Below are 26,952 nucleotides of genomic sequence, written 5' to 3' on the forward strand. Positions count from 1 at the left end.
TATAATAGCAATAAATCTTTATTGGTTTTTAACAAAATAATTTTTAAAAACAAAAAACCCCACATGTAAACAAGAAAGTAAATAAAGTTAGCTGGCATTATTATGTACATCCAAGATTCAAAACAAGTTCTGGGTTAACATCCCATAACCCATGAAAGGTTCTGACCCATCATGGTGCAGGGTAACTGTATTTGATACTATCAATAAAGGAACCTTATCTTTGAACATTATAAAATGGCTTATGGATTATAAACTATACAGTTTCAGTTTTTGTTTTTCCCACCAATCCATATGCCATGTGTACTAATCCTAAAATGTATCTACATTATCATTATTAGTCTGAAATAACCATTCTCCCAAATTAACGGGGTTACAACTATCAGATCTCTTCCAGAGTTTTTCTGGTGGGATGAGCTAGAGCCCACATATGACATCATTTTTCAAAACTCACCTAATTCTAAGTTCTACCTAACTCATCTGCCACTTCTTCTTTCCTCTTACTTTCCATACATACATTAAATACCATAGCAACTTCACCTTAAAAAATACAGCTAATACATTAATACACATTCAGGCAGTAATTTCTGACATGGTTGTAGTTTATTTACCAAGAAAAAAATGCTAATTTTTATTTTAAAATTTAGGTTGAGTTCTGTCACAGCAGTGTTATTTAATTGGGAATGATGGCTTCGATTTAGAGGGTTCAATACATCTTAAACACGGTTCAAAGTTAAAGTGACTAAATTCTAATTCATGTGGAGAAAATCTCTTCAGTTCTTGGAAGAAAGACTAAAATATACTGTTTCATTACTATAAAATGCTATTAATTCAGTGTCTGTTTTTTTGCTAATTACATTCACTTTTATAAGCTTTACAAAAAAGAGCCTGGATAATTTTTGTAAGAGGCTTCAATTTGAGTTTAAATTGTAATTCTTTACTGTCAGTTAAAATAATTTAAATATGTGCACAATATGTTTGTGCTGTTTAAGGCAGGTGCCAAGAATATTTTGAAAGGTAATAAACTTACCAACTAGAATGTTCTCCCAAAGGAAAAAAAAAAGAGAGAAGAAAAGCTCATAATGGTTTTTGTTTAAGACAGATGTTTAAATAGCACTCTTCTTTTAGATGATTTAAAAATAATTTGGCAGCCGAATCGCCTGTGGTCATAACACATCACTTACAAAGGACAAGTAACAGATACAGAATTAATGATTTACTTTTAATATTTTTACAAGTCTCTTTAAGTTGGTGCCTAGTGGCTTTAACAAAATTTGTATTCAGTGTAAAAAGATTTGGAACATAAACAACACTAAGTAATGAATATAATTCTCTATGCCATGCAGAAAAGTTAACTTTTTACACATCATCACCCCCAAACAGTTCTAATTAAAATCCAAACTGTTTCCATTTTGCATCATTGTCATTCTTTGGCAAAAGATTCAAAATAGCCATGGGCTAGGAAACAACTGTTTACTCATGGTCTTCATTTTTGCAAAATAAATGTATTTTGTAAAAGGAATCTGCACTGTGCCTGGTTTATACTAAATTATGATAGGCAAAATATAATGGCTTTTTTTGATTAATCTACTCCTAAAGCTTTGAGTTGCCGTTCAATCTCTTCATCGGAGATTGTAGCCTTTGAAGTAGAGGCTGATGGTAAGCTTCGGGCAGCTGATGGAGCTTTGGCCATCTACATTAAAAAGAGGAAAAGAGAAAAAAATGTGCATTATATTATCAAACTTTTGGGTTAGAACATAAAGGATGTGCTGCAAAGAGGTTTAATTTACTTTCCAAACAAATATTGAAAACATGCACCTAACATAAAGGGAAATTTAATTAAGTGACAAAAGTGGTAGAGAAAATATTTCTGAATGAGAAAAATTAGATGTTCATACCTTTCCAGAGATTTCAATTCCAATTTCATCAAGAACTTGATTCACAATATCTTGGCTTTCTTCTTCATCATCAGAACCATCAAAGATGTCATCAAGGGTGTCATTGACTTGAGGGGGGGAACAAAACAGTTACTTTCAAACAGATTTCAGGTTGGGTTTCTATTTTTAGAAGAAGGCCCAACTTTGTAAATTTACATAGTACAATAAAATTGATGAGCAGATGGGAAAAATGAAGACCTTAGGTAGTTTACACTTAAGTAGAGAAGAAAAAGATTAAAAAACAGATTGTGATAAATGGAAAGGTAAATGATTATAAAGCTTCAAAGGGAAGAGATTACATTCTTCCTTTTGGGGGTTAAGTATCACCTGAGGGGCTCCTTCAAGGACACAGAGGATTTAAAGGAACAGAGACAGAGAAGCATAAGCAAAGATGGGGTGGAGGGTGACGGGACACAAATAAGGAAGAGTAAGTTCTTCTGTTTGGTTATTTAAGATGTGTAAGGGGAAAAGAATTAAAGCAGCTGGCCTGTGATCACACCTAACTCAATCACTGGGGAATGTCCCCAGAGGAAGAAAGACAAGAAACCTAGCCTGATCTCTCTGTAAGAATGCTGCTAACTGGGCTCCTGGTAAACAGACTGATATTTGCTAGCAAGAGAGTCCTTGTCTATGGGATGCTCTTAGCAAGCTGTCCAAGATTTAGGGTTGCTACAGCTATACTCTATCGGTTTACAGGTCATGACTCCCTAGAAAATATCACATAAGGTAGGTGACCATCTGAGCAATAAATGTAACTTATTTCCTAAAGCACATGCTCTCTCCAATCTAAGATGATAAGAAACCTATCAGATACATCATCTATTCTGCGTCAAAGAGCTCATGTCTAATACGGGAGGAAGAGACCTGGGGAAGTGTCTGGGACGCCCAAGCCCTCTCCCTGTGCTGCACGTGCATCTTCACAGCCTGTATCCTTGGCATTACTTACAAAGCTTGATACTGGTTAAGATCTCTGATTTGTATGAGCATGGTTTGACAATCTGAGTTTTTGTGTTAGTTTAATAGTATAAAGTCAATTTGGAAAAATGCTAAAGAGCTTAAGGCCAAAAAAATGGAGTATAATCTCTGAAGAAGTAAAGTGAATGTTAAGGCTTTAATTAGCATCTCAATTCTTCCACTTGGTGCCTGTGCAACTTTGCTGGGAAGTCATTTTACCTCTCTGGGCCTCAGTGTTCTCAACGACAAAACAAAGGGGCTTGACCAGCAACTTGTTTTTGATTTATGATCTGGATCTTATTTTGTAGTCAGAATTACTGTGGGAACCTGACTGGGATGCTCAGAGGTAAACTTCTGGAAAAATCATTTAGCAGTTGACACTCAGCTGGTAGTGACGTAACAAGGGAGGTGGGGAGTCCAGGTCAGAGTCCATAACGGCCTGAAAGAAAAAAGTACTTGCAGAAAAAAATGAAAGAAAAGGATAGAAGAGAAACACCAGAATGGTGTAATTAGGGTTTAACACAGAAGAGTGCTTTCAGAGAAAGTGTAACAAAATTAATCAAAGATATAATAAAAATTTCCCCAAGATCTTGTTTATAAAACTTGAATGTGAACAAGTTTTGGAGCAACATCATACAATAATAATTCTAATCGGAAAAAGATATGTCCATTTAAAACCTTGAATTTCTCTTTGGATGAAAATACTAAAGTTAATATACTTTACTGAAAAACCAAGTAACCAGCAATAACTAAAATACAAACTATAACAAGTGTGACAGACACGAGCCTGAAGTGCACATATCGATTCACTTCATTATAGCTTAATGGGAAAGTTCACTCCTCTGCTGAGATCTGCTCGCACCTGTGCCACCACTGGAACCCACACAAACATGTTAGATACTGTGATTGTTATATCAATGACAGTTCTCTCAGTCATTACAATTTTACTGATGTTAAAAAAAATTACATTTTTTCAAAAACAAAGGTTTAAAGTAAAAACTAAAGAATTTTTGGAACTATCAAAGATTCACATACAGTATCATTAAACCTTAGAAGGAAAATAGATACTCTGAATTGGAAAACTAGAACAGTGGTGAATTTAGTAATGCTAGTAATTAATTAGGTACTATTTTATGCAATAAATACTGTTAAATTAAAATGCTAGCAGATAAGCAGAGCTAAACTGGCAATATCCCTACACAGTTGTAAAGTAATTAGAAAATATCTTTGTGAAACAATGAGGCCAGTTTTGACATATCATGCAGGCAATGCCTCAATGTTGCCCAGGGGGCTATGAAGGGTCACTCCTTCGTTATTGGCGAAATGAAGACTGGTATGGTCTTTCCAGGATAAATCTAGAAGCATGAGCCAAAAATCTTATAAAAGTTAATACTTAAGAATATCAAAGAAATTCAGACAAAGATACTATAAAAACATATTAATCAAAGGATTATCAAATACACTGAACATTTTAAAACAATCTTACTAACCAATGTAAGAATGGTTTAATAAATTAGGCTATACTAATGTTATGTAATATTAAAGCAAACAAAGACCAGAGAAAATTCAAGTTCATGCATATATGCTTATATTATGTACTACTATGTCTTTTATAAGCAAGATAAGATTCAAAATTGTATACATTATATTATTTCACTTTATAAGATACAGGAAAATACAGAAAATAAATAAATATCTCTGGGTGGTATGATGATAAATTTTTTATATATGCTTTGTTCCTTTTATTCTCTGTATTTCCACCAAAAGATGTAGTTTATATTCAAAAAGGATAAAACTAAATATTAAATTTAGACTTTGGGAGGGGAGAAAGAAAAAAGAATGAAAATGCTCCATTATCTCTACCTCCAATATAAACAAATCTACAGTATGAAAGAATCAACACAAGCCTGAAACCACCTTACTTACACCTGGAAGACCTATTTTATTCACAAGTTGGTTTTGGTCCACTAATCAATAAAATAAAACTGCTGAGGCAAATATGGCACAGAAATATGGCATAGTATATTTTACAATTTCCTTCAGTTAAATGTGAACAGAATTTTGAGCCTTATATAAAAATACACTGAAATTACAATAAAGACGTCTGTCTCGAAGGGAGCTGTATCATTTCTTTCTCATCACTTGGGCCTTCATAGGTGAGAACATGAGGTTGCTGGTCAATAAACTTGTGAATTCAAAGATGAAAAACTGTAAATTTCATTACAAGTTATTAAACTTACTCATTTCTTCAGTCATTTCCATTTTCATGTTTTCCTTCTGGAAATTCTGCATTGTTTGTAATGTCTTTTGTGGATCCATCTTCTTGTTAACTGCCTGCATTGTCTTTAAATGTATAAAAAAGATCCATGTTAGCTACATAATTATGAAAATTTTACTATGGAACAAGTCCAAAGGGAACACATCAAAAAAAGGCAGGCTTTTTAAAGATATACATTCTGCCATAATGAAACATAAGTGTTAGTATTCCAGAAAAAAATAAAGTACTCATTCGGAAGCCATCTGCTTAACATCTATATTATAAAGACCACTGTGAAAAATCTCATCTGAACAGTAGGCAAAAAATTATGTAATAAAAAACACTGCCAACATAAAACTCATTGCTATTCAAATGGGAAAACTACATTTGCCTACTATGTGGCAAGCAGGTAAAGTCTAAATTAAAAAGAATTTTTACATTTTTTTCAAAAATTTTCAAAAATGTTTGACGTTCAAATTAAAGGATATACTAGCATACATACTTAACCTATTAATACATTTTTTACCATGGTTTCAAGAACTGATCAAAACACTGAGTTTTGCAAAAATATGTGAAAAGAATTTTCTTATGTTTTATATTCACAACTAATTTTATTAAAAGAAATTAATGTTATCTAGTATGGCAAAAATATTTTATATATTATCATTATATATGTGTCTAAGTGTATACAGTATGAAACATGTTGGTTTCAAGGATACGACACAAACACAGTCTTCTATGCAATGCTGTAGCCAAAGTAATCTTTTCAAGTATGACACTGTACTCCCCTATTCCCCACCAGCCCGTACATACCTAACTCCTCAGTGGCTTTGCATTGCTCTTAGTATTAAAAGCCAAATTCCATAATTGACCTGTGAGACTAAACATCATTGGAACTCTGCTTAACAAGCCAGTCTCAATCTGCACCATTGCCCTCCAGCTGTGCTGATCTTTCATTTCCTCAAATGTGCTGTGCTCCTTCCTGCCACAGGACCTTTGCATACACTGCCTCTAACCTGGAATGCCTTTCTCAATTTGTTTTTACTATCAATACTTCAGATTTCAGTTTATATGCTATTTCCTGAGTTAACATATTTCTAAGAAATTCAAGTGAAAATTCTAAGTCAGACAATGCTGTATGGTAGGACCACATGAAGTATCTTTTCCTACCCTATCACTTGCAGAAAATTGCAAAATGAGTAGATTTCCTCCTCAACATTATTGGAAGGTGATCCAGCCGAGGTGTGTGATGCTCATAAATGATCTTTTCCTCCAATTAGGCACTGTTTAGTTCTTTGATTTGTAAAACCAAAAAAAGAAAACAGAAGTTTTTGCCCTTAATTGTATTTTTCACTATAAAATGACTGAGCTCCATCAAGAGTAAGACAACTGAAAATAAAACTTATATTGAAATATTCTGTTTTTTTTAAGGAACTGTACTTCCTGTACATAAGATGGACACATTCTATTTTCACGTGCTCTGCAGTCTAAGAGGCAGTTACAGTTGATTCTCATTATTTCTGGATTCCTTACTTGTGAATCTGCCCACTCACTAAAATACATTTATAGCTGCACGTCAATACTTGCAGTACTTCAGTGTTCAGTTGTGGACATGCGCAGAGCAGCAAAAAATTTGAGTCACCCAACACCCATGTTTCCAGCTTAGGTCAAACAAGGTGACACTCTTCCTTTTTGACTCAGCCTTCATAATGTAAACTAGTGTCTTCCCTGCGGTCTATTTTGTGCCTCTGGTTGGTGATTTCACCGTTTAAAATGCCCTCCAGCATAGTACTAAAGTGTGCTCTCGTGTTGCTAAGTGTAAGAGGGCTATAATGGGCCTTGTGGAGAAAAGACATTTGTTAGATAAGCTTTGTTCGGGCTTGAGTTACAGTGCTGCTGACCATGAGTTCAATTTTAACGAATCAACTATAATAAGTGAGGCGTCCTTCAACAGAAACACACATAAAACAAGGTTTGGTATAGATTGGTTGACAAAAACTATGACCAAAGGCTCACAGGAAACCTACCCTGCACTTCCTCTAGGAGCAACGGTTCGATACACCTGATTCAGTGTTCCTGACTTTATAGACCAGAACTACTGTGGATAACAAGAATCAACTGTTCTGTGCTATTTTCCTAATATAAACCTGTGCTTTCTCTCCTCTGTGGCTTTTTTTCTTTTGCTTTTCACATTCATACTCTTCCTTCCCTATGTTTAAAACCTAGGGGTATTTTTAGGACCTAGGTCTTTTACAAAGCCTTTCAGATCATTGTCTTCAAGGATTTGTGCAGTTCACTGACACCTCGCACAGCCTGATGTATGGTGAGTTTCCTTTTCAGACGTATCTTAACCTCCTTCCACTCCAATTGAACTGTTAGATCTGTGAAAGCAGAGCCTTTGTCTTAAATTTCTTCTGATTTCTCATGGTTCTTAATATATTAAGGAGCTCATTATTTATTAAATATCTGAAAGGCTCACAGTCCTTTAAGTTCTGTAGAAAAAAACACTGATTTTTTTTTTATAAACACTAAGTTAATCCTAAGTTCCTGATAAAATTAACTGATAATTTCTGACAATATTCATGTGTCCTTTTGACACATTCATGGAAATGAATAAAAAGGAAATTATTATTCTAATTATTATATCAACACTTATGGCATAATGAAGTAAGAGGCCCCAAAATCTTTTTAAATTTAAGGGAAAAAAGCAAACACCACTTTAAGTAGTTTAAAAATTTAGAAGCTACATGTAATCTTGGAACAGTGGAACTGATCTAAAACAAACAAAAAATTTATATGAAAACAAATCAGTAATAAATCTCAAAATACCTACCTGAATTTTGTAGTATTATAACTCATTTTATTAAAAATTACAAAGATTCAGTATCACATATATGTAAGAGGGTGCTTTAAAATATGATTTGAATATCGACGTTTAAATATCTCAGATAAAATTTTATAAAGCCATGGACATAAAGGTTCCCACTTACTTTTGCTGTAGTAGACATTGCACCCGCCATCTTCATCTGGGAATTCATCACTTTTGTTTGTGTGGACATAGAAGTGACTTTTGAACTTACAGCAAAAGTTCTTGTTTTCTGTTTCCGTAGATGTACAAGCTGTTTGGCTAAAACCCTGCAAGCTTCTTTATTACCAATTTTGGCCATTTTCTTAATTTCTAATTCCTAAGAGAGGAAATAAAAAGAGAGGGACAAAACCACTAAGGAGGAGTTCTCAATGATTTAAGAAGAACAGATTGAACATATACAATATACTCTTTCCCCCTGATTATGAAGAACAAAAGCTGTTATAAAGTCAGAAAAAAACAGTAATTTGAGAGGGCAATTTATTCCACATTTTTACATGGGGAAGAAAGAACTAGTACCTTCATCCATAAATACAAAGCAAGTCTACAAAACAGTACAGCACTCACAATAAACCCAGAAGAAAATTAAAAACTCAATCCAAAAGTAGATAGGAAAAAATGGATACTTAAAGATAGTTAGTGGGAGAAAGCGAAAAAAAAAAAAAAAGAAAAGGAGCATAGTGGTAGATTTAAAGCTAACAATACAGACAATTACATTAAGTGAAAAGGTCCATCTATTATCTAAATAAGAGGCAGATTGTCAGATCAGATAAGAACATAAAGCAATTATAAGCTACCTCAAGAAACCAACTTTAATTACCTAAATAAAGCTAAGTAAAAGGATAGAAAAACATATTCTATTTAAATAGTTATTAAAATCTGGAAATTTGGTGTGGTTACATTAACATCAGATCAATAAAACTTAAGAAAAAGGAATATTACCAGAATAAAAAGGAGCATTTCATAATGATATAGAAATCAATATATATAGATGTCAAAAGAATCCTAAATACGTATGCACTTAACAACAGTGCTTCCAAATTTATGAAGCACAACTGATAGAACTGAAAGGAGAAACAGACAAATACCCAATTAGCATGAGGGGTATCAGTAATTTCTTTCTTGAGAATATTGCTATAGTTGTTAGGACAAGTGGAAAGAAAATCTGTAGAGATACAGAAGAATTACAAAAACACACAATCACCAACTTGACCTAACCAAAACTTATTAAAAACTCCATCACCAACAGCAGAATACTCACTCTTTCCAAGTGTACACTAAAAAAAGAAAGAAAGAAAGAACAAACCAACAACCAAAAAAACCCCCCACACACTAAAATATACCATATTCTGCAACAGAAAACAAGGCTCAACCTATACGAGGATTGAAATCATACAAAGTAAGTTTTCTAACTACAATGAAATTAAACTAGAAAGCAGTAAGAAAAAGATGAAAAGAAAATCACAAACAGAAATTAAACAACATGGCTTGAAATAAATCATGGGTTTAAAAAAAAAATCAAAGGAGAAATGAGTTAATATTTTGAACTTAATAAAATGAAAATGCCACATACCAAAATGTGTGGGCTGCAGTTAAAAGTTCTTAGAGAGAAATTTATAGCACTAAAACTCATATTTTAAAAAATGAATATCTTGTAAACTTCAAACTAGAGAAAGTAGAAAAAAGAAGAGCAAATAAAACAAAGTAAATGAAAGGAAGGAAATAATATAAGCAAGAAAAGAAATCCATAAACTAGGAAAAATACAAAAAATTAATAAGATCAAGAGCTATCTTTTTGCAAGAAACTGATCAAATTGATAAACCACTAACCAGTCAGAAGAGGAAAAAAAAACTTAGACAGACAACAGAGAGAACACATGAATTTAATGCAAAGTGGAGCATCACTTTATATCCTAAAAATGTTAAAGGATAATAAAAATACTATAAACAAGGTATCAATACATTTTAAAATTCAGTAGAAAAGAACAAATTACCTTACAGATGCACACTATCAGAGTTCATTCAAAAAGGCAGATAGCCTGTTCCATTCTGTATCTTTTTTTTTTCATTTATATTCATTTCCTTTTTTTTTTTTTCTTTTTTAAATGGAGATACTGGGAACTTAACCAAGTACCTTGCGTGTGCTCAGCATACGCTCTACCAAATGGACTATATACCCCTACCTCCACTATCTATTTTTTAAAAATTAAATTTGTAGTTTAAATATCTATCCAGAAAGAAAACTTCACTCCCAATGGCTTTACTGATGAGTCCTAGCAAACATTAAAGAAAGAAACACACAAACCCTTCCAGTAAAGAAAACAGTTAAGGACAGCTATCAATTCATGCTTTTAGGTCAGGAGTACCCTAATGTCAAAATCACATAAAGACACTATGCAAAAAGACAACTACAAATTCGTATCTTTTATGAACACAGATGCTAATATTCTTGTGAAAATTTCAGCAATTTGAAATAATATTTAAAAAGTACATCAGTATCAATGAAGTTTATTTCAGTAACAAAAGCTTGATTCAACTTTGGAAAATCCATCAATGATGTAATTTATTACATTAACAGACCGAGGAGGGAAAACTTTTATGATCATCATCTCAATAGATACAGAAAAAAAAAAAGACTTGACAAAATTAATTTCCGATAAAAACTCTCGACAAACTGGGTAAAAAAGAAACTTCCTCAATCTGAGAAATGTTTCCTGTACAAAAAGCTCACAGTTGATATCATACTTAATGCTGAAAGACTAAATGTTTTCTTCTAAGATCAATAAAAAAGATGAAGTTATCTCCACTTTTAACAATGGAAGGTCTGGTCAGTGCAGTAAGGTATGGAAAAAAAAAATGAAGACTGAAGAGGAAGATAAAAAATTTATTTATTCACAGATGACGTGATCATTTATGTAGAAATCTAACAGAATCTACACAATGACTACTACAATAAGTGACTTTAGGATGGTTACAGGATTCAAGATCAATATACAAAAAAAAAAAAAAAAGGAATGTATCTATATACCAGCAACAAAAATATCAGAAATCTGAAGAAGCACAGGAGCTGAATAATTACCAGTACAAATACTACTAAGAAAAACTTAAAATCTAAATAAATGGAGAGTATAGCATGCTCATGGACTGGAAAACTTAATATTGTTAAGATGTCTTCTCAACTTGGTTCAATGTAATCCCAATCAAAATCTAATCGTTTTTGGAGAAATTGACAAGTTTATTCTAAAATTCATATGAAAATACACAGCACTTAAAATAGCCAAAACAATTCTGGAAAAAGAAGTACAAAGCTGAAAGGTTAATGCTATATAACTTTGAGACTTAAGTATTAAGCTATAGTGAAAACGGTGTGGTATTGGCTTAGGCATAGTCATACAGGTCAGTGGAATAGCACAGAGCCAAAATGAGGCCCATGTGCATCTGCACAATTGATCTTCCAGAGATAACAGGCATTTGAATAGGGAAAGATGTCAGCAACAAATGATGCTGGAACAACTGAATTTCAATATGCAAAATGTGAACCTCTACCCTTACCTGATAACATAATACAATTTAATTCAATAAGATTCACAGTCCTAAATGTAAGAACTAAAAGCATAATACTTCTAGAAGAAAACATAAGAGAAAATATTAGTGACTTTGGGTTAGGCAAAGATTTCTTAGGTAGGACTTAGCAAATAGGCACATGAAAAGATGCTGAACATCATTAATAATTAGGGAAATGCAATTAAAAATGACAATCTACTACACACCACTAGAATGGCTAAAATAAAGATTGTCAACTTCAACTATTGGCCAGGATGTGAAACAACTTTACTCTCATGTATATATAAAACTGGTGGAAACAACGTTGCAAAATTGTTTAACATTCTTATAGAGTCAAACATACATTTAATCTGTGATCTGTCCAGCAGCCCCATTCCTAGGAAACATATATTCACACAAAGACTTCAATTGAATGTTTGTAACAACTTTATTCAAAATAACCCAAACCTGGAAATAACTCAAATGTCCATTGGTTGATGAATGGATAAACAAATTGTGGACATCCTCACAATGGAATAACATTCATCAATAAAAAGGAGTTAATATTGATACATGTAACAATACTGATTAATTTCAAAATACTTAACAGTGAAAGAAGCCATATAAAAATGAATCCATTTTATGATTCCATTTATATAAAATTCCAGAAAATGTAAACTAACCTACAATGACAGATCAGTGTTTGCCTAAGTGGGGAGGGAGACAAGGCGGGGTAGGCAGAAGGGATTACAAAGGGACTAAAGAAACTTTTGGGGATGATGGATATGTTCATTAACTTGACTGTGTAATGGTTTCATGAGTTAATACATAAGTCACAATTTATCAAATTGTGTGCATTAAAAATGAACAGTCTATTGCATGTCAATAGTGCTCAATAATGCTGTTTTAAAAAATATTTTATGCACCATATATTTAAAAACATAAAAATATTTAACGATAGCCAGGCAATCTATTTTTAAAAGTACAGTCATTATCACAGACCCAATAATAGTTAAAATATCAAGTAAGATACCTCTGAGTTAGCATAATTTTTTTTTTATTACTCTCCCTTGGTTTCTAGGACTATTTTATCTTTGCTGTGAACAGAGAAGAAGGTGGCTCTGTTCTGAGCAATATTTCTTCTAGGCATTCATGACTATCACAAACTGAAGAATAATTTGATTTTATAATCAGCAGAACACACAGACTCCTGGTAAAAGTCAGCGGAATGACAAAGTAAACAAAGGTAAGCAGAAATTGCAAGAAGGCGTTAAATGCCATTTCTTAGTAAAGTAAATCACTTACCACCTGCCTTGTGTCTTTTTGCTAGTTAGCTAATTATTCCAACACTAATTTCTAAATTTGTCTGAAAAGTTAAACTGAAATTTAATGTTCTACTTACCAGCTGTTTTTCTTGTTTCTCTAAAGCTGCCCGATCTCTGATTATAGCTCTCTGTGTACCTCGCAACTCTCGATTCTGTTCCTTTATTACATCTAAGAGAACCACAAAAGAAACCTAAATGTATAGATTGTAAAATCTTCTTCAATACCATTTAAAATACTGAACTCAGAAACTTCAATTTAAAAAATCTTAATTTACTAGATGTTAAAAATTCTTGTTTCAATTCAGTATACTAAAAAAGTAGTCAAATGTTAAAATGAATTATAAATATTAATTATATAAAAAATTACAGAAGTACAAATATGCTATATTCTGAGGTTGAGCCAAAAGTATATATATAAATCACAATAAAATATTCCCTTAAAGAACTGATTAGTATACATGTTTTATATGGCACATACGTCACACACAAACACACAAACACAAACCTGTTTTATCTCTCCTTACTCCAATATTATGTGAAATTCCAAGGAAGAGGCAATGTGTTTACCAAATCTTTTCTTCTACACTAAGTACTTACATCGTAACAGAGCGAAGTAGCAGACCTTCCAATGAAGCAGAAGTGGATCTGAATTCAACCTCTGCCACTTGATTGTTAGATGACGATACCTTGCAAAGTTAGTTACCACCTAAACCTCAGGTTTATTATAAAATAGGAATTGTTAAGGAGTAAATAACATATACAATGGCTGATGTACTCCACTGTAAGTGTCCACTCACTGCTAATGTTTTTCTAATTTATCTCAATTCATCTGGATGCATCAGTCTCACCTTTTGAAGAATTAAAGAATTAGTCTAAGCCTGATGAACTATAATTTGGGTTAGTTGTTCCTAAACAGTGATTTCTTCGAAGGATCACAGACGTGGACAGTTATTTTTGCCAAAACTGTTCTCTCACTGTCAGGAATCTTGCTAAGTGCTTTATATATATTATACAGTATAATGCTCACAATAATGCTATGGAGTTGCTTTTTCTATTATTTTATATATAAGAAAATTGAGAGGAAGTTTAAATAACATGCCCAAGGTCACAAGGTAGTAAGTGGTAATGATGCCAGATTTGGATCCAAGTGTTGTCTCCTGAATCAGTGAACCTAATCACTTCACTAGAGTACCTTTTTAGTAAAGAGGCAGATATAAAACCACCACTACAAGAGGAAGAATAGTCTGTTCATCAAAAGGCACCAGGAAAACTAGATATCCACATGAAAAAGAATGAAACTGAACCCTTACCTCACATTATACATAAAAATTAACTAAAAAAAAAAAATTAATGACCCAAATATAAGAGTTAAAATCATAAAACTCTTAGAACAACACACAGGAGTAAATCTGCATGATCTGGGATTTGGCAGTAGATTCTTAGATATGACACCAAAAGCAAAAGCCAACAAAAGAAAAAATAGATAAACTGGACTTTGTGAAAATTAAAAACTATGCATCAAAGGATATTATCAAGTGAAAAGACAACCCAGAAAATGGGAGAAATATTGCAAATTATATATATATATATATATATAGAGAGAGAGAGAGAGAGAGAGAGAGAGAGCGCGCACACGGGCGCATTAGAGAGTCTAGTATCCTAAATATATAAAGAACTCTTACAACTCAAAAACAAAAGACCAATATCCCAATTAATAAATGAGTGAAGGACTTGAATAGACATTTCTCCAGAGAAGATATACAAATGGCCAATAAACACATGAAAAAGATGCAAAGTGTCATTAGGGAAATTAGATACCATTCCACGTCTGCCAAAATGGCTACAATCAAAAACAAAAAAGGGTAATACATGTCAATGAGGCTGTGGAGATTGGTACCCCTGTACATTGCCAGTAGGAATGTAAATTATTTCAGCCACTTTGGATAACGGTTTGGTGGGTCCTCAAAAAGTTAAACAAAAAATTACCAAATCACCCCACTATTCCCCTCCTAGGTATCTACCCAAAAGAACTCAAACAGGTACTTAAACAAATACTCTACACAAATGTTCACAGCAGCACTATATACAACAGCCAAAAGGTGGGAAGAACCCAAATGTCCATGAACAGGTAGATAAATTGTGGTATACACACAAACACACACACACACACACACACACACACACACATATACATATATTTATATAATATATATTATTCAGTTATAAAAATAAATGAAGTACTGATACATACTACAACATGGATAAACCTCAAAAATATTATGTTAAGGAAAAGAAGCCAGATATGATTACACTCATGTGAAATACCCAGAATAGGGAAATCCACAAAGACAGAAAGCAGACTGATAGTTGCCAAGAGTTGGGGGTCGACAGGAGTCGGGGAGGGCTACTGAGTCACTGCTTAATGGACACAAGGTTTTATTTTGAGGTGATGAAAATGTTTTGGAACTAGCAATGGTGGTTATACAACATTATGAATGTACAAAATGCCACTGACCTATTCACTTTAAAATGTTCATGTTATCTGAATTTCATCTCAGTTAAAACAGCAACAAAGCCAGCAACCATTATCCTTTTTAGTGATGGAGCACCTCAACTTATGTTCTATGTATTTCTGTCATAATGTAACTTTACTCAGGATACAAATAACTAATGATCCTAAGTAACAGGCGCTATGCTAAGTGCTTCACAACAACCCTAAAAGGTAGGTACTCTTAGCTCACTTGTTTCAGAGGAAGGAATTGATATTCATTGAAGTTATCTGCCCGAGGGAGAAAAACTGCTAGGATTCATATACAAGCATTCTGATTTCAAGGCCTCTGATTTTAAATAGGATATTACACTGTGACGCTTTTAGGAAAACAAAAAAGTAAAGTTATCAGAGACATAATCCTTATAAATATAGATCTGTATCAATGAAAATATACAGGTCAAACAGAATGAAAACACTCCAAGTCACTGTACAGAATATAACTAATCAACCACAATGACTTTCTCAATAAAAGTTAATATAAGATGCCTGAGCTCCTACATCCTACATACAAAACATCTATTTCCCCTCCTTTGCTTACCCTGTATTTCAATTAAGTTATATTGGTGGACATCTCATGCTCAGGATTTACTAAGAACACATTCGACATGTTCCTTAAACATAGGACTAGGAAACCATATAATATCTACACGAGATGAAAAAGAGAGGGAGTTGTCTCTCCCCTCATCTACTTTCTTCTGGATGGGAAACACATGTTTCATTTAAAGAAGAGGAAGGAGATATTCCGAAGACAAACATATTTGAGAAATTTTCATGCTGAAAACAATTAAACCGATTTCTTTGCTTCAAGGCTTCTAAGAACATTTAATATATGAATATGCATTGTCAACTTTTAAGAGGAAAATATATGTTATTCCACAGATTTATTACGCTGAGGGTCCTTTTAAAGAATAAACATTTCTTAGACATGAACGCTTCCTGGAGCACTGGTTGGGATCCTATTCTAAAATTTTATGACTTCTTAGTTTGCTAGGGCTGTCATAACCAACACCACAGGCTGAGTGGCTTAAACAACAGAAATGTATTTTCTCCTAGGTCTGGAGGTTAGAAGCGCAAGATCACGGTGCTGGAGAGTTGGTTTTTCCTGAGCCCTCTCTCTTTGGCTTGCAGATGGCCACCTTCTTGCTGTGTTCTCACATGGCCTCTTCTCTGTGTGTGCCCATCCCTGGTGTCTCTTCCTCTCATAAGGACACCAGTCCTGTTGGATTAGGGCCCCACCCTCATGACCTCATTTAACCTTAATTACCTCCCTGAAGACCTTATCTCCAAATGTGGTCACATTAGGGCTCAGGTTTCCAACATATGAATTTTGGGGAGACACAATTAGACCCACTAAACAAGATATTTTTCCTCTGACATTTATAGATTGATACTAAACAAAATAGCAAAGAAAGTTCTCATTTCCCCATCTTTCACAACGATCATCAGCTTTTTCATCCTCAACACTTAAACTCTGCCAATTTTCATCTTTTGGGCTTAGTTTCCTATCTTGCCAAAGCCAATGCACTGGTATGAAAACAGTCACCACTTTTCCTACTATTTCAATAGAAAATATGCTCTAAATTTAAAACTATAATATTACAAATTAATTTTTGGAGTGCAATCCCTTTGTGTACTCCCTGAACTCAACTAAGATAAGATGAAGTATTGAGATAATAATGGTCTTCTAAAATTACGACAGTACTGAGTTGAAAGAGAAGCTACCATATTGGTAGTTGAATTGTGGCCAGAAAATTGACATGGTACAAAGCAACTGCTGAAAGCTTTAACTGCTAAGATCTAGAATGCTATCAATATAGATGTTTTCATTTCTAGAGTGGTATAATGAAAAATACATATTTGGTCTTTGTCCTGAGTTCCTAGCACAGAGCTCTTAAAACCCTTGGAATTTCCTGAGAGATAGAAATGTCTTTTAGACTCAGGGAAGGGTACCCCTAGATAACTTCAGGGTGGGGCTAGTTACCAGAAAGTCCAAATACTTGATTAGAGGGTAGGGACTTTTAGCCAAATCCCTCAGGGGAGAAGAGTGGGGCCGGAGATTGGGTTATAAAAACCCTTGAACAAGGAGATTGGAAGAGCTACTGGGTTGGTGAAGATATTTATGTTCTGGGAAGATAACATGTCCAGAGAGGGCATAGGAGCTCTGAGCCGCACTCCTCACCCTACCTACCCCTGCCACCCAGGCCAATACCGTGCTGCCATCTGGCTGTTCCCGAGTTGTATACTTATAATAAACTGGTAATAGCATGTAAAGCACTTTCCTGAGTTCTAAGAGTTGTTCTAATAAATTATCAAACCTGAAGACAGAGTTGTGGTAACACTAGAATTTATAGCTGGTCGGTCAGAAGAACTGGTGGCAATCAAAGACTTGTGATGGGCCCCTTAAGTGAGGACAGGCTTGTGGGACTGAGCCCTTAACCTGTGGGGTCTGTGCTAACTCCAGACAGTCAGTGTTAGGACTGGACTAAATTGTTGGAGATACCCAGCTTGGTGTCAGAGAATTAGAGTAAAGGTTAGACACAGCCATCTTTGTTGAAAAACAAGTATTATGACATGAAATTTTAACAAAACATGTAAGTTAATCAAGATAGTTTGACTTAACTTTTCTTAATGTTATGTAACTATGTGCACCATAACTGTCACTGTATATTAGAGGAGGAAAAATAAAGAAAATTAACTACTGCACTTTCCACAGCCTGTTGTTAATAGACCTATTAATATTTAAACAGTTCTAAGCTATAAACCAAGAGCATCTAATGCCATATACTAAAACACAGTCATAACACTTTAAAATATATTATGGAAAGTAAGAAAAGACAGTAAAAATTTTTTTACATGAAATGATAGGTATATCTTATAAAACAAATTACTCTCATTTTTTAACAATCCCTACATTAAACCCACAGTTAATTACTTACTCTTCTAGATAATTCAGAAGGAATAACATGAGAAAGGTTCTGAGACACTTTTAATATTTTTTAAGGCCAAGTTTATTTTCCATTATATTTATTTCTTAGTAGGTCTCATTTCTTCCCAAGATTACAAGTTCTTTACCAGCAAGAAATAAATGCATTTAATTTATTTATTTACCTATTTCTATTCCTATTTTACTTCATGTCAACTACTACCCCAGTAACAGTGTTCTAAGGAGTACAAACATACATAGTTAACTGTAAAGACTTTGTCTAATAGTCATACTTGAACACATTTTTTTAAAAACATGTATAATAAAATCTATTGGTTAGCAAGAAAGATGGCTTATAATTTAACAATAATAAAATCTGAACTATGATAGATACCTTTCCATAATGGAAACATGGAGCACTGAAATAATCAGAAATTTCCCTTCCAGTTTTTTGCTTTCCCCTCTTCTCATTCTGAGTTATGACAACGACAGAATAGCTACTGCTGACCTAGGAGAAGGGAAGCACTTGGCTCCTGTCTAGCCTGTGCTTCCCTGTCCATCCTCTGCTTCCTTCTCTAGTCAGAAGAGCAGAGCGTGCCCTGAATTCTTATAGTCCAGCACTTTATCTACTTTGCGGGGTGTTGTGAAGCATTCATAACAGGTGGGTATAAGGAACTTTCAACCTGTGAAAATGTCAAAAGTACACACATGTGCCTATGGTCTGCTCTCTCTGTTACCATCCGGTGAGGTACCAAGTATCTGGAGGCGCCCCACCCACCACCCTCTCCTCACCCATATCCAGCACAACACTTAGGAAGGGCCACCCAGGCCAGCTCCACTCTGAGCATTAAAAGCCTGTCTCAAGCCCTTCAGGCTCTTCTCACTGAACAAAATATAACCCATGTGTGCATCAGTGTGGTAAGATCACTGACTTAAATTTTGGACTTAAGAAGATATAGACAGAGAAGGTCATTCTGCCCTCTTTGTTTCTGAGTCAATAAGGTCTATCTGCTTACAGAAAAAAAGAAGAAGAAAAGCCAAAAAAAAAAAAAAATCTAAAAGGGCCTCTCATGTGGTCTAGTCGAGCTCACTAGAATTCTCTACCGAGGTTTGGGGCCAAGCTCCAAACTGAATTATGGCTGTCCATCTAGACTCTGCTCATTTACAAGCTACATGTATATTTGAGGATTAAAGCAAAAAGTAATTATCAACTGCAAATATGGACACTCGTTAATTTGTAATATCCTTTAAAATGTCTATCTTTTGAGAGAAGGGAGGGGGCCTGTCTCAAGCTTACAGGGCAGAGCAGGATTACAGCCCCACAAGCGCTAAGGCACAAGGCACAGATCGTACCATCAGCGGGATTCAAGCTGGTCTCCTAGACAGCATCCCCTCTACCAGGTACTGGGTTTGGTGCTGTACTATAAGGTCATGATGGATTTTAAAATCTAACTTAATATGTCATATTTTCTGCTTTTAAATGTATTTCTTCAGAGAAAAAAATCATTTTGATTTATGCAACTTTACTGCCTACCAATTATCCTGAATCTAACCATCACAAGAATTGAGACAGGTGCACAAAATGCTCCCACATCCTACGAGACCACCTCTATTAACTGGCTTTTGGAGATCAAGATCCAAGAGGAAAGTGAGCCCCCTCTTTAGATTTCATCTTGAAACTCTGCAAGCTGGTATCAATGGAAACAGTGGGGACTGCGGCACTGATCAAGGGCACTAAATAAACCCTGATCACGGCTATGAACAGAAGAGCTGGGAGTGTGAGCCCTGCTGGAGCAGGAGCGGTAGAGCTCACCAGTGAACAATAAAGGGGGATGGGGTCCTGGCCACGTGGGGATATACCATCTTCTTAGGCTGATGAGGAGAAGAAACTGCAAAAATGCTCTGAACTCAAAGGTTAAGGGTTAAGAAAGAAATATTAAAGGTCAGTAACTAGAAAATGCTGGCCCTAAAAACCAAATTTACTCAGAGGCAGAAGGACAATGACAATGAGAGAGTGGGTGAGGAGAAATCAGAATTTGATATGCACGGCAAATCTATTTCTCAGGCTTTGGACAGGGTACATCAGAAAGCAGGGAGGAATGGTATCAGCTTAATTAATCAGTCTTAACATATAGTAAAGAAAATAATAAAAACAAAACAAACAAACTATGGGAAACAAAGGAGGATCACACCAACAGCTTTATCTACATACTGGTCCATGGAGCCAAGGAGCCACTTAAGAACCAGGCTGAAGCTGAAACACTCAACAGGACCTGCTTGGAAGGAAGGGGTGCGCCACTAACAAGAGAACAGGAGTCTACCCTTTGGCAGCACAAAAGGAAGTAACAAGGAATTTTTTTTTCCTACCACTAAAGTCTTGAAGTCACTCAAACCCTGAGGAACTCACTGAAATGAATCTGTTTACCACTGGGTCTCATGTGGTTCTCAAAGGCACAGGCTTTGGTACTAAGTAACAGCTTCAAGCCAGAAAACTGTCAAAGCGCATTTTTCAGCTTTGACAAGTGAGGGGATGAAGAAAATGTCCTTCGAAAGAACAGTCTCACAGACATATGGACTTGTAGGTACTGTGAAAAGAAAGACCACTCTTCAGCATCATTCTCGGGATGGAGAAATACAGAGGAAAGACACTTTCCTACAGAAATACCCATTCTGTCTGGAGAACTTTCGCTCAGAAAAATGATCAGAAGACAGGACTGTGTTCCTGAATCCCATATTCAATTATTTTTCTTTGGTGTGCCAAGAATGTAAGGGCCAAACAAAAGGTAAAATTTGAGTTTTTAAGTATTCAGGGTAACAAGCAGTAAGGGAACACACAGTATGCTAGGAGAGATCTGGGTCCCGTAGGTAGCATCGTGAGAATGTTGCATTTTATTTGGGAGAAATGGAGGGGACATAGTTTATATACATGGTAAATTTTATTCCCTCTTGAGCTATTGAAAATGTGGCATCGCAACTGACTCCTGACAGGAGATTTATCCAACTTATCTGTAATTTCACAGGTTCTGAACACTGGACAACTAGCATGCATGGATACCACCCCAATGAGGAAAAACCCAAGAAGCTTTGTTCCTCTTCTGTCAGTAATATTCCTCAAATTATCTCTAAACTTGCACTAAGGTGCCAGGTGGGTAGCGGTAAAATGGGTGCAGACTATAGTAAGCTCTGGATACTGGGAACACTACTTTTGGTTAGTAAATGCTAGTATTTTGGAATTTAGTCTCTGAATTACAAACTGCTGCAGAGTTATTTTCATTTATGCTGAAGATTCTCTTTAACCTTGCAAATATGGAAAGTAGGAAAAACTTAGAAAAAGCATAATCCAACTCTGGAAGTGCATAAGGATCTACTTTGGTTCTGGCGAATGCAAATCAGGAAGCAGATGCCAAAAAAAAAAAAAAAAGGACACAAAGAGTGAGGTATTTAACATAGTTTGAGGTGGCATCAAAGGAGAATTTCTAGAGAAGGAAAAGAGCTGAGACAGTTCAGGTTAGTTAGAGGAAGAAAAAAATTCCATGCATCATAAGCAAAAATATATCAGAGTGAGAAAGAATATGGTACATAGAGATGAATATGAGAACAGTGTTGCTGTCCAGGGACATGGCTTTCTTTTTAGAAAGACAAGGGCCAGATTCAGAAGGGCCATGCATGCCTTATTAAAGAGGACTCACTTGATCCTGCTGGTGCTAGAGACTCAAAAAAGGGGTTTACACTGGGGAGCAGTATAGTAAGATTTGGATTTTGGGTCTATCAATCACACAGGCAACTCTAGATTCAAGGGCTATGAAGCTACAGGAAAGAAAAGCAGAAAGGTGATGCAGTAATGAGCAAGATAAATGGGATCTGAATTAGAGCAAGGAGGTGAAGGCACACAGTGGAAGATCATATGTGCCAAATATTTAATAGGCAAAAGGAACAGGACTTGGTACTCAATGGAACACAGAGGGCAAAACTGAGAACTGTCAAACACTGCAGGAGGAGAGCTCAGGGAAGGAACTGACTTGAAGGAGATGGTGATGAACTCTGTTTGGGATCTGTTTTAATTTGAGGTACTCTTGTGCATCTAGGTGGAGATATTCATCAAACTGTTGAATATACTGGTCTGAAACTCAGAAAAATATATCTAGAGACACAGTTGGGATCCATCAACACTTAAGTTATAACTAAAATAATAAGGGTTAAGATAAGACCATGTACAGAGAGGATGTACAGTTAGAATAGTTGTAGCCCAAGATGGAACCAAGAAAAACACTAACACTTAAAGGGTTGGTTAAAAGAAGAAAGTAAGAAAGAAAGAAGGAAAGGAAGGAGGGGGGAAGGAAGAAAGAAAGCAAAAAAGAAAAGAAAAGCCCAAAAGGAAAAAGAATAGTCAGAGGAATTTGAGGAAAAGTAAATCAGTGTTATGTAATGCAAGCTGAAAGAGAATTTCAAGGAAGAAATTATTATCAAGATCAAATGCAAAACATAAGCTCAAGAGATGACTACTAAAAAATTACCATTGGATTTGGTGATGTAGAAGTCACTGATGATAGTAGCAAGATTTCATGACATGAGATGTAAAGCAAACTGCTGTAGGATGGGAGGTGTCAGAGAAGTAATGAAGTGGAGGCAGGAGACAGCACTACCCCTTCAAGAGGTTTAGATGAAGTGCAAAAAGAGATTGGGCAATACTGCCTAGGAAAACGTTGGAGTAAGGGAGAGTCAGGATGAGGAGGGTTGTTTCTAGTTCTACCACCATTAGAAATTAAAGTTCTACCACTAATTATGAGAGAAGAGAGTCTGGTTCACAGGCAAAAGTAAGCATCACATGGTACCTATCAAACGCTGAGAACTTCATGTACTTAGCAAGAACAGCAAAATTAAACTGCCATAAGATCCCAAATGAGAAAAAAATAACAATTATAATACTCAAAGGGATGCTGTCCTGGCTCTGCCACTTAGCAGCTGTGTGATCCTGGGCAAGTTACTTAGCCTTTTGCCTCTCAACTTCCTCACCTATGTAGTGAGGATAACACTAGTACTTACAGGTTTTGTAAGAATTAAGATGCTGATACCAAATGCTAACACAATGCTGGCTCAAGTTTGTCTTTATTGAAGATCACAGACATGAATTATATAGTGCTTAAAGAACTTCAGTTTTTAAGAAATATATTTAGTCATGCATTCATGACAAGTCCTCACGGCATCCTGATTTACAGGTTCATGATTAGCTTCAATAAATAGGTCACCATTAGTCTACTTTGGAAAAAAAAACCAAACCAAACAAACAAAAAACAAAAACAAAATACAACACTGTAGATAAACACACTGCCCTGTATATGTATATACTTTATAAATCAGTAAAAGGAAAATCAAGGTCTGAATTGTAATTTCAAATTCAAAAGAATCTTCCTCTTCTATGGCATTAAGGTACAATTCTCATTAATTTCTGTAACAAAGTACACACTGCAGAGACTTGTTCATCTTTGTGTCAAAAATGAATTAAACATAACTCTGAACAGTAATAAGTGCTGTACTGTTGCCTCCCTTTTTAATTTACATGTGCAGTATTCTTTAATGATATAGTGTGCAACTCTTCCAGCCAATTCAAAGAGACAAAAAGATTCAATTATTCTCCAGCTCTATAAGCAGTTACATATTTTCCTTATATATCAGAATTTCATTACAGCTGAAACAGATAAAAAGACAGCATACAGTAAAAGGTCTTATGATCAATAATCAATGAGTCTCATGATTGGGGGAAATGCTTAAAAATACATTTAATTTCATAATAGATAGCCCCATCATTACTAAGAAGAATGCTGTCACCTATTAAACAAAACAGAACACCTTCTTTTTAATAAAACAAAAAATAAAAACATCAACAAAGCTCTATGTCAAAATAATGAAAGTACAGATCTATAATTAAGACATCATTAAATGATCTGAATTGACATGATAATTTAAGAAAACATCAAGTATGCAGTTTAGTAGTTATAGTAAATGTAAACAGTGGCGAAATTTCAGAAATCAGAAATTTCATACACAGATCTTTAAGTCAGTAGTTCTCCCAAAAGGCCTTAAGACCTTTTTTTCACAAATAAGTCTATTTAACAAAAGCATTGTTCCATGGATGAATTAACCCAACTGCAAATAAGTATACAGTTAAATACCCTCACTGCACATCCTCATTGTTTTTTTTTTTAATTCTGCTCTATACTTCAAGTGCAATAGTCACTAGATTGCTGAAAGCACCAGGAAGCACAGCAATGAGAATACAGAACTGATATTTATGTCTGTGAAAATATCTGACAGATATCAAGCAATTAAAACTGCGATGTTTGGCTTTTAATGTTAATTTAAAAAAAATTTAATTTGTAGCATCACAGTAAGAAAGATGCAGCCCCATTTCTCTGTTTAGTAAATTCTCACTCTATGAAACTGAAACAAAAAAATAAATCTTTTTCTTTCCCTTGAAGTACTATACAATAACTGAACATTACAATATTGGTACTGAAACACTGAAAAAAATAAAGTGCCATGTTAAAGATTAAACAGCATTTTCAGGTAAAACACATATAAAACCAATTTCACATAATTGTATTACTTCCGATACCAACTTGGTAGTTATTTCAGGTATTGTAAATGGTATTTCTCAGTTAATAAAAAGTCCATTTCACCCACTAAGGGTAAGCAAAAATGTATTATGCTCTGGGATAGATTAGAGGTAAAATGACATTATGTGTTGAAGTGAAGGGTAGAGTGGCAGGGTGAAGATGACATCTTTGTAATCCTCCACAAAATAATTTGCTGGCATTGGAATAATCAATACAAAAGAATGAAGGAGTTACCCCAGGTCTGGACTGAGCTCCCTGTTTGTACCAATCACTGTCTAGCTACCACTGCTCCTTTTGTGGCAGAGTTAGACCCTTACAAAGAAGTGATTCTTTGGTTGAACCAGCAGCAACCTAGAATCAACATGTAATGGGAAACACAAATTTTAAGTAACTTGAATGAATCTGATTCCTGGTAGAGTCAAAAAAAAAAATATCAGGACTAATTAAACAGTTATATAATCATATAATAACAGGCACTGCTTATAAACATCAATTTGTATGTCCCTGTATATTCACTTTTTTCCCCTTAACATGACACTGAGCTAAATGTCTGAAGCAATGCAAGTATCTTAAAATGTAAATAAACTTCTATGCGGACAATACATACAACATCTCTTACTTTAGACAGCAAAAGATAATCATAAGAGAGAAAAATCTAGTACGAAAACTAAAATCCAGGCACTTTCCCTGGGTTTCTATTTTTCTACTGGAGTCAGTCAAGAAGCATTTGTATCACATCTCCATTGATGGGATGTTCTTAGCACAAGACTAACCCAGACTCAAGTTCAATTTGCAACTGGAGCCTATTACACCCTCCCCCACCTCAATACAGGTTTCCGGTTTGGTGCCCAGAAGTAGCAGTACAGCTCCCAACTGACAAGCAGATGAGATCAAGAAGAAATTCATCACATCCCCAAGTCTAAGGACCCCCCAAGGTCCAGCCGCATCCTCCCTTCATGAAATGCTCAGGATCCCGCTGAAGGAGAAACCGGAGGTGGGGGCCGGGAGGATTTAAAGGTTATGTTATCAGAGAGAAGAAGAATGCCCAGGTGAGGTTGAGGTGGGGCGAGTCAGAATAGATAAGGAAGCAGAAAAGTGACGCACGAGGGCGGTCACCTGTGGGGCCACTTGGTCCGGCCCCGCCCCCAGGGATAGCAACAAGAATCGCGGCCGGAAGCCCCCAAAATACACCGGAGAAACGCAGAGCTAGGCCTCTTCGGCCCGGCCTGGAACTCACCATCCACGGTTTTCTTCTTGAAGAGGGACGCCATGGTCAGGGACCGCGCCCGGGCTGCACGGCTCGGCCCGGTCCGGCCCGCGACTGGGAAAGAACAGGAGGGAAAGGACAGGACTCCGGGAGGGTTCGGGATGGCGGAGCGGATGGGCCAGAGGAGAGGGCGAGGTCTCCAGGCAGGACCTGCGGAGGGCGGGTATCCACGAAGCCTGCCGCTGCCGAGTTGCCCGGAGCTCAGGTGACCGCGAACTAAGACACTTTTTGGAGAAGTCACTTCTAGGCGGCGTCTGCGCGGTCTGCGCGCGCGCCTGCGCACTGCGGCGCTCGAAGCCGCTGCCGCTGCCCTCACTTCAGCGGCTGCCAGCTCCTCCCGCTCGTGGGGTCGCGGCGCGGTGAGTCCCGCAGTTGCGGCGGTTGCGGTGTGGAGACCTCGCGGGTGGTGTCAGGGGCTTCTAGGTGTGGATTCCGTGCTGCGTGCTGACAGATATGAGTCTTACCTAGCGTTCTCCTTGCCCTGAGGGAGCTGGAAGTAGGGTTCCCCGGAGTCCTAGGACAAGTGTGGGTCCTCCTGGAACCAGTTGATTTACGACCATCCCTCTGCTGTCGGTAGTAGTGCTTTCCTAAGTGCAGGGGCTGGTGGTGATGCTGAGGTCCGGGCCCAGTGGTGTTTGTCTAGGAAGTTCACGCTCTTTTCCGCCCTGCCTCGTTCCCCCGCGCAGCCTCCTGCCAGACCCGGGGCGTTCACTGCGGG

General features: G+C 36.0%; 1 protein-coding gene and 1 long non-coding RNA gene across 4 annotated transcripts in view; one reads left to right on the forward strand and one right to left on the reverse strand.

Moving 5' to 3' along the window:
- CHMP2B (charged multivesicular body protein 2B) lies at nt 1–26,506 on the reverse strand. 2 transcript variants are annotated; one of them, XM_010978527.3, is made up of 6 exons: nt 26,205–26,506; nt 12,957–13,048; nt 8,136–8,330; nt 5,129–5,231; nt 1,896–2,002; nt 1–1,690 (listed from the first exon to the last, which is right to left on the reverse strand). In XM_010978527.3, the coding sequence occupies exons 1-6, from the start codon at nt 26,236–26,238 to the stop codon at nt 1,580–1,582; spliced, it is 642 nt and encodes a 213-aa protein (XP_010976829.1). In that variant the 5' UTR covers nt 26,239–26,506; the 3' UTR covers nt 1–1,579. The 2 variants fall into 2 exon arrangements, with proteins under 2 accessions (XP_010976829.1, XP_064352420.1); XM_064496350.1 differs by lacking the exon at nt 12,957–13,048.
- A 24-nt stretch (nt 26,507–26,530) lies between these two features.
- Nucleotides 26,531–26,952, forward strand: part of LOC116154754 (uncharacterized) — a 46,818-nt gene continuing 46,396 nt past the window's right edge. For both annotated transcript variants that reach the window (XR_010384825.1, XR_004138696.2), the window contains exon 1: nt 26,531–26,593. This is a non-coding gene — a long non-coding RNA (uncharacterized LOC116154754). The remainder of the gene's footprint in view (nt 26,594–26,952) is intronic.

The sequence above is a fragment of the Camelus dromedarius genome, chromosome 2 (genome assembly GCF_036321535.1).
Source record: "Camelus dromedarius isolate mCamDro1 chromosome 2, mCamDro1.pat, whole genome shotgun sequence".
Taxonomy (NCBI): Eukaryota; Metazoa; Chordata; class Mammalia; order Artiodactyla; family Camelidae; genus Camelus; species Camelus dromedarius.